Source organism: Eucalyptus grandis, chromosome 11 (assembly GCF_016545825.1).
Source record: "Eucalyptus grandis isolate ANBG69807.140 chromosome 11, ASM1654582v1, whole genome shotgun sequence".
Taxonomy (NCBI): domain Eukaryota; kingdom Viridiplantae; phylum Streptophyta; class Magnoliopsida; order Myrtales; family Myrtaceae; genus Eucalyptus; species Eucalyptus grandis.
This window is the reverse complement of record NC_052622.1, coordinates 12,934,565-12,948,740: the sequence shown is the minus strand read 5'-3', so window position 1 is coordinate 12,948,740 and position 14,176 is coordinate 12,934,565. Positions and strand designations below refer to the sequence as shown.

The 14,176-nt window shown below is 39.2% G+C and overlaps 1 protein-coding gene across 1 annotated transcript; it reads right to left on the bottom strand.

Moving 5' to 3' along the window:
* Positions 1-299: 299 nt before the first annotated feature.
* Positions 300-5,502, bottom strand: LOC104424925 (probable serine/threonine-protein kinase At1g54610). The gene is made up of 8 exons (XM_010037461.3): positions 4,566-5,502; positions 3,972-4,256; positions 3,525-3,842; positions 3,043-3,270; positions 2,810-2,910; positions 2,482-2,578; positions 1,153-1,614; positions 300-887 (listed from the first exon to the last, which is right to left on the bottom strand). The coding sequence occupies exons 1-8, from the start codon at positions 4,995-4,997 to the stop codon at positions 681-683; spliced, it is 2,130 nt and encodes a 709-aa protein (XP_010035763.2). The 5' UTR covers positions 4,998-5,502; the 3' UTR covers positions 300-680.
* Between the last annotated feature and the right edge of the window lie 8,674 nt (positions 5,503-14,176).

Sequence of the window (14,176 nt, the reverse complement as noted above, 5' to 3'; positions counted from 1 at the left end):
ACGTTCGCCGGCTAACAAACGTCGATTGCCAACCCCCTAGAAATAGAAATTTTATTTTGTCATCAAACGAATTTCTATTCCAAAAATATAAATTTTAAGTCGTTATCAAACATGTTTCTTTATTTATAAAACTCGTCCAGAGAATAGAAATTGAAAAATCAATTTATAGCCAGAAATTGATTTCTATTTCAAAATTTGATTTCTACTCTAGAAATTTTGTCATATGCACCCCAAGCCGACCTTGAACAATTGAAAACGTCTTACTAGCGCTCGCCAAGCAAACCGCCTAAAGCCGAAGAGGCCGTTCAAGTGACGATGCGATGCATTTTTTCTCATAACACTGGTTACAAGCGCTTGCTGCGTGCGCGGCGCGCCATTCAGAAACAAATCAGTTTCTAGATTGACCTTATTCTAATTCTGCTATATCCTGTCGTAAACTATGTATTACATAGTGTACTAAAAGGTGGCCGACTCTTCCTTACCAGAGATCCCACCTCGCTACCATGACAATAAAATAAGAATGAGCAGAGAAAGATGCCGACTATACATATAAGATAAATCCCAAACCAAATGGATGAGCTACCCTGCTAAGCCTCTATATGCGCTTCCCTTCGCATAGGCAGGTAAGCTTGCCCAGCTTTGAAGATATATCTGACATTTAGTAGCTCTTTGCAGGGAGTCTACCCGGCATCGTGCATGGACACGAGCTTAGAGTCGACGGCTGCTTGGGGATGATTATTGCCCACTCTAGCCTTATCAAACCGTGCTCTCCTGGCATGTTCTTGGATTCGACGGTCATGCTCTTTGAGCATCTGATCCACATTGTTTGATGAGACGAGCAACGGGCCTGAGACGTAGATCTTGTTTCCTGCAGACCCACGTCCGTACTGAAGGAAAAAGAGTAGAACAAAAATTGTTATCAGATGATCGAGCTCGGACATTCAGAAACTAGATTAATGCAAAGTGGCAACAAACATAACAATAAAGAAAACACTGCCTAAAATGCAATTTTCATCAGCAGCCCTGGAGTTATAATGACCCCATGGTAAATTAAAGTGAGCACAGAATTGCTGTCCATATCACCAAAAAAGAAACCATGACAAAGTACCACAAGGGGACATGCCAAGCTGAGAGACTGCTGTGAGAACTTACCAGAGCAGGTTCTTTGGTACTGGAATTTCCATCTTCTCTCGAACGATAATCAATATTCGTCCGCACATGACTCCTACGGTCCTGCTTCCTCACAGGCTCCATCTCCCTTATGGGTCCTGAATATCTGCTTGCTTGGTTTGCTGATTCTGACACTAAAGGACCAGATTTTTGTTTGTTATCTCCGGTTCTACTAGTGACTAAACTCGACAGTGTTGATAGATTGGTGTTTCTTGAGACAGTGATTGAATGGCCAAGTTCTTTTCCAGCCTTGGAGAATCCGGGACCTGGAACTAGTGGTCCCGAGAATGAAGCTCTATCTGGTTGCTCTGCGTAATCTTTTCTTGTTTCCTTGGAAACTCGCGCCTGTTTAGGGGGTGCAACCAAGAACCCAGACACAGTTTTCTCTTGATAAGGGCCAAAAATTTCACTTCGGCCATTTGCATTGGAATGGCATTGTTTGACCTGCAATAATTTCATTCTATGTTACAAAATGACAGAACAAGCTTTGCCAAAAATACAAGAACTCTCTTTCCACATTTTCGCTCTTGGGGTAAGCAGATTAGTTCTTGCATCAGATTTACAGTGATCGGTATCAAGAACTCCTTTTAAATTATCAGAATAGTGAAAAGAAAACACAGATGAACAAAAGTCCTAACAGGTGAACTGACCAAACCTCCTTCGAATTTACTTACAAAGGCATATCCTCTAGACAGAGATCACAAGTGTGTATAAATTCCAAAGGAAAAGTTTATTTTGTTAACATCATCTACTGTGACAGTATGCAAACTACCGATCCATGGCAATAAAGCTCACGGCAATAAAGCTCACGGCAATTGCCCACAGGACAATGTGCATTGAGTCATTCATCTGAACTTTTCATCAAGAAATTTGTCAGAATGTCGGAACACAACATCCCTACTAAATAATCTGCAGGTACTTTTATCTCTCAAAAGAAACACATGCGTTTCTTGTATCACACTATACCACTCACTATGCTGTATACTCATATCGGTGGCCATATAATGGTACTGATGTCTCGGCATGAAATCAAGGTATCTTTTTGCAATCACGCTGGCCAGATACAGAGGTTTTCAGCAAGCATGGGTAATCCAGAGGCGATCATTAACAACAACAACAGTATGATGCCAAACAGACAGAATAGCAAGTGCAGTATCTGGCACGTCTCAGATATTACAGCAAACATAGAAGTCTGACAGGAATAATCCTCCCTGATTTCACGTTTACCTTGGAATAACTAGGAACCAATGGCTATTATAAAAAGAAGGTCAATGAATGCTGAAACTCATAGATATGAATAACGTGTGCTACCTGCAATTGTCCTGCATTAGGATAATATGCAGAATTTGTTCGTGAATCTTTGGTTCCTCTCTTTTCAAGCTCGTTCTTTCCTCCAGCTGCTCCACGCCTGCACAGATTTGTCAAATGGTCAAATTACAAGCACTGCAAACTGTGAAAATTACATATTTAACTGCAATTACAAGAAAAATGTACTGATTTATACAGGAAACAAGGATGAGACAGGCCATAACTCCACACAAGGAAAGCTTATTCAGGCTATATTGCAAAAATAAGTAGATGCATAATATGTTATTAGGTCATTTAAGCAATGTTTTTTCCGAAATCAGGTTAGACATACCGTCTTGCTTCCTCCTCCCGCAATTTCATGTCAATTTCTTTGCTTGGTGGATATTTGGGCAGACTTGAAGGATCACAAGGAAGGGGACTTGCTGTAAAGAACTGTAAAAATTAACAAGAAGCAGAGGTGTCAAATATGGCTTAACATTTCAACAGATGGCAAGAGTTTATCCGCATAGCCCAATGTTAAATGGTTAATCAGTTGTCCAACTTGAATTAGAAAAATCTGAATACCTCACTCCTGAGAGCAAAAGCTGCTGTCCCTCTTTGTGAAGGATCTACAGAGATTAAGGTCTCTAAGAGGCCCAAAGCAACTGGAGGGAGTTCTTTGAATATCTCCGCGACACATCGTCGATAAGGTTGTGGAGGCTTGAAAACAGCTGCATGGGGAAGATGCAATCTTCTCCAGTAATCATCAGACGGTGAACCGCAAAGCTTAAAAATTTTATGCAATTGCTCCACCTAGAAAATAACATCATGTATTAAGTAGTGGGCATAAAGTACATCTGCAACCCAAAAACTAAACAAGAAAGGCAGAGAGTACACTGTTCTCCAAAATAACAGACAAGCACAAGAAAATGCCCGTTAAGAGTTACATCTATTACCAAAATTCAAGACTAATTTTCTGGAGCAATCCACATAGGTATGTGTAAATAAAGGCTAAATCTTTAAACTCCAAACATTTGTGCGCATGGAGAGATTCTAGAATAGGATACCTCTGTTTTCCCTGGCAATATAGGCTTGCCAGTATAGAGTTCACCTAGTATACAGCCGGTACTCCACAAATCCACCTCAACTCCATAGCGAGAAGCTCCAAGCAAAAGTTCAGGTGGTCGGTACCATAAAGTTACCACCCGGCTTGTCAGCGGAGCGGTCTGATGAGGATCAAAGACGCTGGCTAAACCAAAATCCGCAATCTTCAAGATGCCATTGTTGTCAATGAGAAGGTTCGAGCCCTTTATGTCCCGGTGTAGGACCCCATGTTTATGACAATGATCGAGACCGCTTAGAAGCTGCTTCATGTAACATTTGATCTGCAATGATTATGGACAAGAGTTAACAATATGAGGTTGCCCGTTACACCAAAAAAAATTCTTTCATCAGCTTCATGAGTGAGCCTTATTCAAGTTTTAAAGCTAGTATCAAACCCATTATATAAGTACCTGTGGCTCAGAAAATTTTACATCAGGCCGCGACACAAGTCCAGTAAGATCGTGCTCCATGTACTCGAAAACAAGGTACAGGCTACAGGACATCCTTGAAGTTATCAAGCCTTCCAGCTTTATAACATTAGGATGATCAAGCATACGCAAGATATGGATTTCCCTCGCCATGAACTTGACGCTCTCAGCATCATGGTTGTCGAACCGCACTCTTTTCAGAGCCACAATTTTGTTATTAGTGACATCACGTGCCTTGTACACGCTACTGTAAGTTCCTTGGCCAATCTGTAACAGGCAGATCATGTCATAAACAAATTAGGACACAGTAGATCAGGTGCTGCAGGGTAGTGTTATACAGTATTATTACTGATATTTTGTTATCGTTTTAGGAAGACCTCTTTCAAGAAGAAATAGGTGCCTAGATGGATGCTCATCAAACTTTATGCACATCTACCAAACTCAGTGTTTATCCTCCAAATTTGACCAAATCAAGACGATTAAACTCATAATATTAGGAGCAAATCAAAGGCCGAAAATAATAGAACAAACAACCATCAGATAATCAACAACTACATGATCAAGAATTAAACATACTTTGTCCAGCTTTTCAAAAGTGTCCGCCCGTCGCGGAAGCCATCCCTTGATGGCCTCTCCTGCCACCGCGGACAGCCACACCGGCCACCCGGCTGCCACCTGCTCGCCCTCTACCGCCTTGGGGACCCGACCAGCGCCAGGGTGATCAGCCGCCGCAGCTGCTTCCGCTCTCTCTCTCCTCTGCTTCTGAAGACGATCACTCTTCTTCTCAATCTGATCATCGCAAAACCTAGCAGACCCGTTCACTTTCTTATCGATCAACATAACACTCACATCACCCACCTTATCTCTTGCCCTGAACCCATTCTCTCTCCTCGATGAATCCAATCTTGAAGTTTTCACCTCTGATAATCGCCTACTAGACGATACTCTGTCTTTGGGACTCTCTCGGCTGTCATCAACCGCTGAACTCTTAGAATACATGCAACCCATGTTGCAACAATCAACGAATCACTCTAAAAAGAATTGATCTTTACAGAATTCACTCAACACCCAATACCCATCTCACAATTCTCAAGAACTCCAATCCTCTTTCTATGCCCATAAAGAGAGGACTCGCGAAACGGATAAAGAACGAACAGGGCAGTCGTATTCGCCCAGCAGGAAACTACCCATCACCAACAAAAGAGGAAGCTTCTTCTCCTTGTTTGAACATGAGCAAGAATTGATCAAAAAGAAGACGCTGAAGCCACACCCAATACCATCCCACCAATTATACCGCCGCACGGAAAGACCGGCAACTTGCAGCAGGCAAAAAAGGACCCTCTATGTACGTGAAAAGAATTATTGACTGGGGGGGAGGGGTGATGACAATCCAATCTTTTGCTCAGCCAGAGACGGAGGCAGGGGAAGGAGCCAAGAAGTAAAGATGGGGGAAGGTATGCAGTAAGTCCACGAAGAGGGAAATGAATGGGTGGGGGATTGATTAGGTTCGGTTTGATCGTTCAACGCGCATTCATAACAGTGTCGCGACGGTGCGTTGTGTCCGTGGGTACCATTAAAATAAAATAAAAAATACCAATCCGGCTTTATCTGTGCAATTCTTAAAGAGCGTCAGACGGCTTTGCCGTCGGGCTACTCAGTCAAACATCCTCTCTCTCTCTCTCTCTCTCTCTCTCTCTCAAGATACCAAAGACGCCAAGACTGTCTCCATCGTCGCCCTGTTTTGCTTGCGTAGTTTCTCGTGTGAAAAAAGAGGACAGCCCTGAACAGTTCAGCAGGATTTGTTTTCGGGGTTCGATCAGAGATCAAAGCTCCTGTTCTGGTTAGCAAAATCCCGCGCGCTCCGCCTTTGCTCGTGCCGACCACGGACCTGACCCGGTCAACACCGATCTCGTGTGTGTGTGTGTTTTTTTTTTTTTTTGGCCTTTTTGGTCGCTGAACTGGGTTTTTACTTTTAGTCTTGGTTTTGTCTTTCCTTTCTCGTCAATTCCCAATTTGAGCTGATCAAGTCTCGGTTTTTTAGTATTTACCACCTTGTCGGTCCTCGTTTTCGTTCCTGCTGATGTGAACGCGACCCGGTCGTACACGCGCGGGCGCCGAATTCAGAGGTCCACGATCGGTTAGCCCGCCCAACCCGTTTCTCCTTTCTTAGTCATGCATCGCTTGCGCTCGGTGGCAATTTCGTGTGCCTTCGTTTTTCGGCATATTCTAATGTCCCAACGCATTCTAACTTTTTAATCATTCCTGAGGGTGTGAGAGAGAGAGAGAGGAGCCCGCAATCGACACGGTCCGTGCTGTACTCACCATGGTTCAACTTAAGCGGCGGCCGAGGCCGAGGCCGATGAACAGATACGAAGAAAGCAAACAATTCGAAGTCTTTTGTGAAGTATTTTCATATGTTCGGGACATCTAGATATCCATCTATCATCCATTTAGAAAGGAACCCAATCCTCAAAAATAAGGCTCGCAGCGCATTTCGTCACCATATAATTCTACAGACGGAAAATCAATGCACGATGGTCGAACACATCGCCATTTACTCAAATATTTGACTACATAAAGTCCGTCGCGTCATTCCGTAAATTTGCTTTCGTCTCTATTCAAACGGTCCTCGAATTTCTATTGCCGCATCAGACACGCCTCTTGATGCCCAACACGGAAGGACGCCTTTGTGTCCATATCGTAGCGAGAAAAAAGAGGCCCGCTCTGTTGTCAAATCTTATGCTAGCAAAAGGAGACATTACGCATAAACATCAAATTGGCAAAAAAGCAGACACGGCTCGACAAAATTCCATGTTCCTCGCAATTATCATTATCCATCCATACCCCTTATTTCCAAAAAAAAAAAAACTTAATTTGCTCGTTGATTGACCGGTCAATACCACTTAGGGGTCAGCATAGTTCGAGGATAGAATTTAAAACCTAAGAATCGAACCAATGGGAATTTATAGGTTTCAAGTTTCAAGATATAGAGGGTTGGTTCCAAATTTCAAAAAATAAAGAACCTGTTTCTACGAGTATGTTTCAAGTTTTTAGTTTGAAAAATTTGAAACCTAGAATCTAAAACATGTAATCTAGAACTTGAAACAAGTTTTAATATTTTTCGTTGTTCATGTCTCCGCGTGTTCTTGCAATATTGCATATCGTTCAATGATAGATGTATAATCTTGAAGCACCAATATGAGTTTCAATTTTATGACTGAGACTTTTATTTTTTTAATATTCATATTTTCCATGTGTCTTATGGTCAATAGATTATAACAACAAATTGTGGTTATTAAAAGTTTTAATTTATTACAATCGTTCAATTAATAATATAAGTCGAACTTGTGTAGGCCCTAGAATCTTTGACAATGTAAGTTCCATATTTTAGTAGGTTCTAGATTCCAAAAAGTAAGGAACCTATTCCAATGGGCAAGTTTCAAGTTTCAAATAGAATTTGTATGAAAATTAGAATTGCTCACCCTTAACGCCATTTTCCCACCTTTTAGGACTTGTCTCGTGCTTACATATGGTCCAATTGGACCATTAGTTGGTGCTAAATATTGCAATCTGAACTTTTGTTCTAACCAAGGGTATATAATTGATTTGGAGTTGTCTATGTCCAGCAATTACACCGGCAGATTTTCTTCCTTTTATGCGCTTGGAAATATAATTGGACACTAGATTAAGTTTTAGGGGACCGTTTCGATAGGATGAAAAAGGCAAATATTGAAAATTTAAGTAAGAACTTTAAGTGGTGACAATCTTAGATGCTGGAATTGGAAATATAGATGCTGTCAAATAATAGCTATATGGAGTATGAATAATCTTAGATCTAACATGGAATGCGGTGAATATTTATTGGTAGGTTTTAGAATTTTACCAATGTAATAAACAAGATTTTAGATCTTATCTCGAAGCCTTCTTTTCAATTGAAAAAATAAAGTAATTCCTCCATTATTTAATGAGTTATATGATTTTGTTGACTTAGGCGAGTCCTTACAATCAAATTCAATCATAGTCAATATATGCGATTAATTTGATTGAATGATGAGGACGTTGATATTCAATACCTAACGGATCTATTTTAAAATGTCTTAATACAAATTGTAACCACGTGAACACAATGAAGTGATCTTCATAATCATCTTTCACCTAAGAGAATGATCAAGAAAAGTACCAAATAAGTTCTAAACCCATTGCATTTGTACCAATTCGATTATGAATCTTTCATTTGTACTAATTGAATTATAGACCCTCTAACAATTTGTCATGTAATCCATCTGATCAATTTTGACTAAAAATCACTAATATTAACGCTAGTCATCCTATGTAGTATGATTGGTACTCGATAAGAACAAAATTATAATTTCTTAATATTTTTTGAATTTTTTATTAATTTCTTTTCTCTTTTTTTGTTTCTTTTATAAATATGGGTTGGTGAGGGCCAATGTCCCTTGCTTGTTCACGCCCTCATCAGCCATGAGGGAGGGCTGCGACACCCTTGTTGGCCATAGGCGAGAGGCTTGCAACCCTCACCTAGGAGGGCATCGAGGCCCAAACCAAGCGAAAATGTCACAGCCCTCATTAGCCAAGAGGTGAGGGTCATGACCTTCTCCTGGATCTCGGTGTTGGCTTGCTGGCCTTATTGGCTCACAATTGGGAAAAGAAAGAAAAGAAAAAAAAAAAGAAAAATCAAAAAATTATTCACGTCAATATTAGCTGCACCACATAAGGATGACTGACATCCGTATTAGCGATTTCCAGCTAGGATTATATTAGTAAATCATCAAAAGGTTTGGGACTAATAAAAAAACAAAAATTGACACAATTGAAATGTTAGAGCTAAATTGATATACGTGTAATAAGTTTAGGACTTTTTGGGTGCTTTTCACAAGAGTGACCTTCTAGATGAAATTCCTTTTACTACTATTCAAATCACATGGTTTTGGTTGATCCCTGTAATCTTCTTCATTCAAATATCCATCTCTCTGTATCTCTCTTGGCTGGATGTGACACTCACCAAATCATGCATAAATAAACATGGGCAAGTGATGATGGGATTTATCAAGGCCTTATTAAATTTCGGGAACCCAGCAAATTCAACGAGAGTTGTTTCTAGTGTTGAATCATAATTGCAGATCCAGGAGAGAGGGTATCAACTTCCAAGTTATGGCAGGTAAAGACTTTTTTGAGTATTTCGAGTCAACAAGGACGACCTTCATTTGTTTTTGCATGGAAATTTCTTCTATAAATATAATTATACATATGTGTGTGTGGGGCTCTATACTTAGGGGGTAATTTTACATTGATGTTTTTTAAGTTTTGGCCAACTATGTGTTTCGTGCGGAATTTCTAGAATTCGTAAGATGTTGCTCCACTTACCAGCTAAACTATTGGAGAAACATAAACATCATGGATTCTCATATTTATTGCTTCGAGTGTTAGATAAAGTGCGTCATGAAGGCGATGACTTTTAGATGAGCACTCAAGGAAATAATAGATAGTGGGTTGATTGGACACTATCCTAATGTTCCTTTTCGGTCGCAGAAACTATGCTAATTAAGGAGGTACAACTCAGCCAATCTACAATTTCACAGTATATGTACTATTTAGGAGAAACAGTTTTGTCTTACATTTATTGCGAGTTTAAAATATCCTACTTGCAAATAGATTTGATTTGATCGGGTATGTATCTTATCGATACTGTGAGATTAAGGAGGCTCGAGATATGATTTCGACTCTAGACAAGTCTTAGACCCAAGGGAGTTGATGATTAGTAAAGGCGGCAAAGGACATGCACATCGCCGGAGACATCTTCTACACATAAATCTCAAAAGAAAAGATAAAACGATGGGGAAAAAAAGGCCAAAACCTATATAAATCAAACGAGTCAAGATCAAGATTCAAGATAAGGTCACACGGCTTAGATGCGTTAGAGTCTTTCCAATAAGCTGAATTTTTCATCGCATTGATTAAATGCATTCCCCTGCTTACGTCTTCTAGAAAAAATGTAATAGGATTAGGACGTGTAAGTACGATTAGTGCACGTTCGTGACATTTTCACCTTTTTTTTAATATTCCCCATCGATCCACCCAATGCATCATCAGACAACATTGCGCACTCGCCCACCCACAATCAACACACACTAGGAAACAGGAGGAGAGTCACCTTCTCTGCTTGAGCCTCCATTTGTCAAAAAAAAAAAAAAAAAACTACATTATAGTCCCTCTTTTAAGAACTTAACCTTATAGATTCCTCAACTTTGACTTGGTATAATATTTTGTTGCCCACCAAATATACAACCACCAACTAAACCCTAAATATTGCGGTATGACCAAATGGTGATTGGGGGCGTTCTCATTTGGATTTTTTTTTTTGGAGTCAATTATGGCCTCCTTCCTTGACTCTTTATAAACATCATCGGCATTCTCGATCTCCACAATTATTATATATATAAGACCAAGTTGCCTTCCACCAAAAACGGAATTGAGAAAGAACACCTCCATTCAAAGTACTACTCAGCTTCGGCAGGATAATTACCATAGAAATCCTAAATTTATTTTACATATGTTAATTCGATTCTAAATTTTTTAATTTACTTAGTTTAATCCTAAATCCTGTGACAAATTTGCCAATGTATTTCTTCAGTCAATTTTGATAAAAAAAAATGACTAACATGATAATATAGTCAACGTTGAGTGACGCTTTTTAATAATTTTAAATTTTTTGAAATTTTCTTTTCAATTTTTTTCGTTTTTTCTTTCGAAATTCTAGCAGGAAAAGTCCGTATGGCCCTATTGATGGCCAACAACCCTCGCCAACCACATGGAGAAAAGGAAAAAGAAAGGAAAAAAAAGAAGGAAAAAATCATTTTTTTAAATTGTAAAAATCATCCACATCAGTACTGATCATGCCGCATAAGACAGTTGGCATCCATGTTAGTGACTTCTGAAATGACTATATTGACAAATAGTCAAAAAAAATTTAAGGCTAAATTAACAAAAAAAAAATTTAAAAAAAAACCATGCAAAATATTTAAGATTTTTTTAGTAATTTTCCCTAGCTTTGGTTTGTGAGTAACCGTTTATTTAAATGTTTAAGAGAGAGAGAGAGAGAGAGTATAAGAAAACCAGTTAAATAGTTTGAGGACGTTTTAAGGAAATTTTTAGCAATAAACAACGTTTGATCACCCCCAGTAATTGATATATCAGGGGAAAAAAAAAACCATTTGTGCCATGGCCCAACTCCATTGTCGTATTCCCAATCTTTCGACTCCCTTATGCAGCATTTTACTGGACATATAAAAGAAACTCTGTCTTAATGCGCTGAAGGACCAATACAATGGGCTTTCTTACCGCACTTGCGGTGCACCTTAATATACAAGCTGCTCACGAAAAGAACAGACCACATATAAAAGCCATGTATTTTCAGCCCATTATGCAAGCCCATCTTCTTCAGAAATCCATATAAAAGCCTGCAATTTTCCTCAATCCTCCCTTTGTTTTTTCCTTTAGTAAGTCTCTATGCGTTTGATTCAACATTCTTAAAAAGCTTTCGGCTTCCAAAGCCCCTTGAGGAAATGTGCAACTATTTTGAAAAAGCTTTCACTTGAAAGCTAGCATTGAGAATGCTAAAAGCTCAATGCTAATAAGGATTAATTTTGGGCTTTTAGTATTTGACCAAATATTGAACTCATTTTTTTTCCCAAAACTATCTTCACTAATTCTTTAAATTTTTGATTTTGTCTCTCATTATTTTTTTATTAAAAAAAGAAGAAGACCAAAGCCTTCACTAGTCTAGCAAAGGGCTATAGCCAATAGCGAGCCAAATCTAGCAGGTGAGGGCGAGACTCAGGTGAGGGCCTCCTGAGGCTGCCAAACCTAGGCGGTGGTTACCTTAGGTTGTGTGGTGCTCGCCGAGGGTCGCACGACCCTTGCTAGGCCGACGAAGAGTTTGTTCTTTCCTTTTAAAATAATACATATTTGCTTTTTTTCAATTTTAAACAAATGAAAATTAAAAAAAAAAAACTAATATTAATCACCAAAGGACTTTTTAAATGTGTTTTCGACCATACGACATTTCTCTCAAAAATTATTTCTCAAAGCGTAGTTTATCAAACGGTCTTTGCATTTATCCAATGAGCTTTCAAAATATTAAACTAAATGCACTCGTGTCCACACTTTGCATACCCCAATTTCAAAATCCTATATTTTATGCCCCGTGGTTTCCAAAGAACCTATGTCGATGCAATCCCAAGTCGTTGCCAGACCATGAATGTAATCGTGAGGGGCAACATAGGTCGTGTTCCGACTACATATGTCGAAAAACCTAGGTCTCATTTCAGCTGCATAGATGGTCGTCACGCTACTATACAAAATGGTAGTTCCTATCCAGTTACTACAATAGTCATTTAGGCGGGCCTGCACAACCCTTAACGGGCTTTGGTGGGCCACAATTTATAGTGCAATTGTCACGAACCAAAGAGTGCCACATCATCAATTCAAAGGGGCTCATCACCACCATTAGATCTTAAGGGTACTTAATATTTTGCCTTCAAATTTGCTTGACGATAATTGACAATCTCAATCATTAGATGAGATTAATCTCCACCGTTGGACTAATTTGACAAGGATCAATATCCTCCACCGTTAGATCAAGTGCATCTTTACTGTTAAATTGATTAAACAGTAATTGATACCCTCTACCATTAGATCATGTAAATACCCCTACCGTTAGATCATGTAGAAAATTAATGGTTGTAATTACAAGAACTTTTGTTTAAATAGCAGAGCCCTCCCCTCATTTGTATCATCCACTTCATTTGAATATTACAAGTGCTCTCTAGAGCTTCTCTCTACTTTCTCTCTCTAAAAATTCCCTTCCTTGAGTGTGAGAGTGTGAGTGAGAGCAAGCCTCACTTAGACATGATCGGGTGCTTCAAAGGTCTAAGTGTCGCACGGTTCATGATCGAAAGAATCGTCCCGTTATACAATCTTGACTGGTGGCACTCCCAGGTTAAAGATAGCCTTAATTAAATAGGTCCTGGCATCTTAGCCAATTACTATAACAAACAGGTTGGGAATAGGTACAACATATATAAATAGATATATTAATTCACAAAAAAAAAAAAATCATTTTAATCATTTACGGTTTAGTTTCATTATTCATATGGAGGCAACTGCTTTTTTACCGCACACAAGTTTTTTTCTTTTTTTTCTTTTTTGTTAATAATCTATAATTACATATTTGAGGATTGATTCCCTGAAAAATAGAAAAATTGAGGTCAGAAGAATTTCGATTTTCCTATGACAGAGATTGTTGCTCTGAGCTCAAAGCTGAATATTTTAACATTGGTGGGTGCTCTCGGCATTACAGCTTCCTTTCCTAATTGACTGTAGCTCATGGCGAAAAGTGCTAGATATTGGCGTTTGCCTAGATGATGATAATATTTTGTTCCTCTTCGGAAGCACTTAACAAGTCAAATCTTGAATTCGCCAAGTCGGTGTAAGGAGTACGCCCTTAAGATCGCATGAAGATGTTAGGCCATTGAAGTGCATGAAACCTCATTTGACCGCCACATAACCGCCCAAAAAGAAAAAAAAAAGAAAAGGAAAGAAACACATTGAAATTTGAACCCCACATATCGTTATTATCGTACAGAAAAATTTTCCACGCACGTGATATTTGATCATCTTTCATCATTAGAAAATCGATAACCAATTAGTTGTTTATAATCTTCCAGATTTTTGTTCTTTTATTTTTCGAAACAAAAAAAAAATTAAAAAAATTCTTTCACATCATTTTTCTATTCTTCTAGAAACAAAAACGAAAAACAAAAAAAAAGTGTCCAACGCTAATCGATGACCAATTAGTCCATAATCGAGCATGGCAGTTTCTATTTCTAAAAAAAAAAAAACTCTTTCTAGCCAAGAAGCGTTGTCATGTGCGCCCCTTAATTCTCGTCACTCATATTGACTTATACTGAGCAATCACAAAATTGTGCGAATCTCTTGATTCCCGAGGGGTGGGCCTTGCGCGGAGTGGTCTCGGGGAATACCCGCGACCGTGAGCATCGCCCCAATGGATCCCTCGCTTTCCGAAGAGGAAGCCCGTGCCGTCCGTGGTGCGTCAATCTAGAAGTGGGGCAAGAAGACTTTGAGAACTGATTATGCATTCGGTCAAG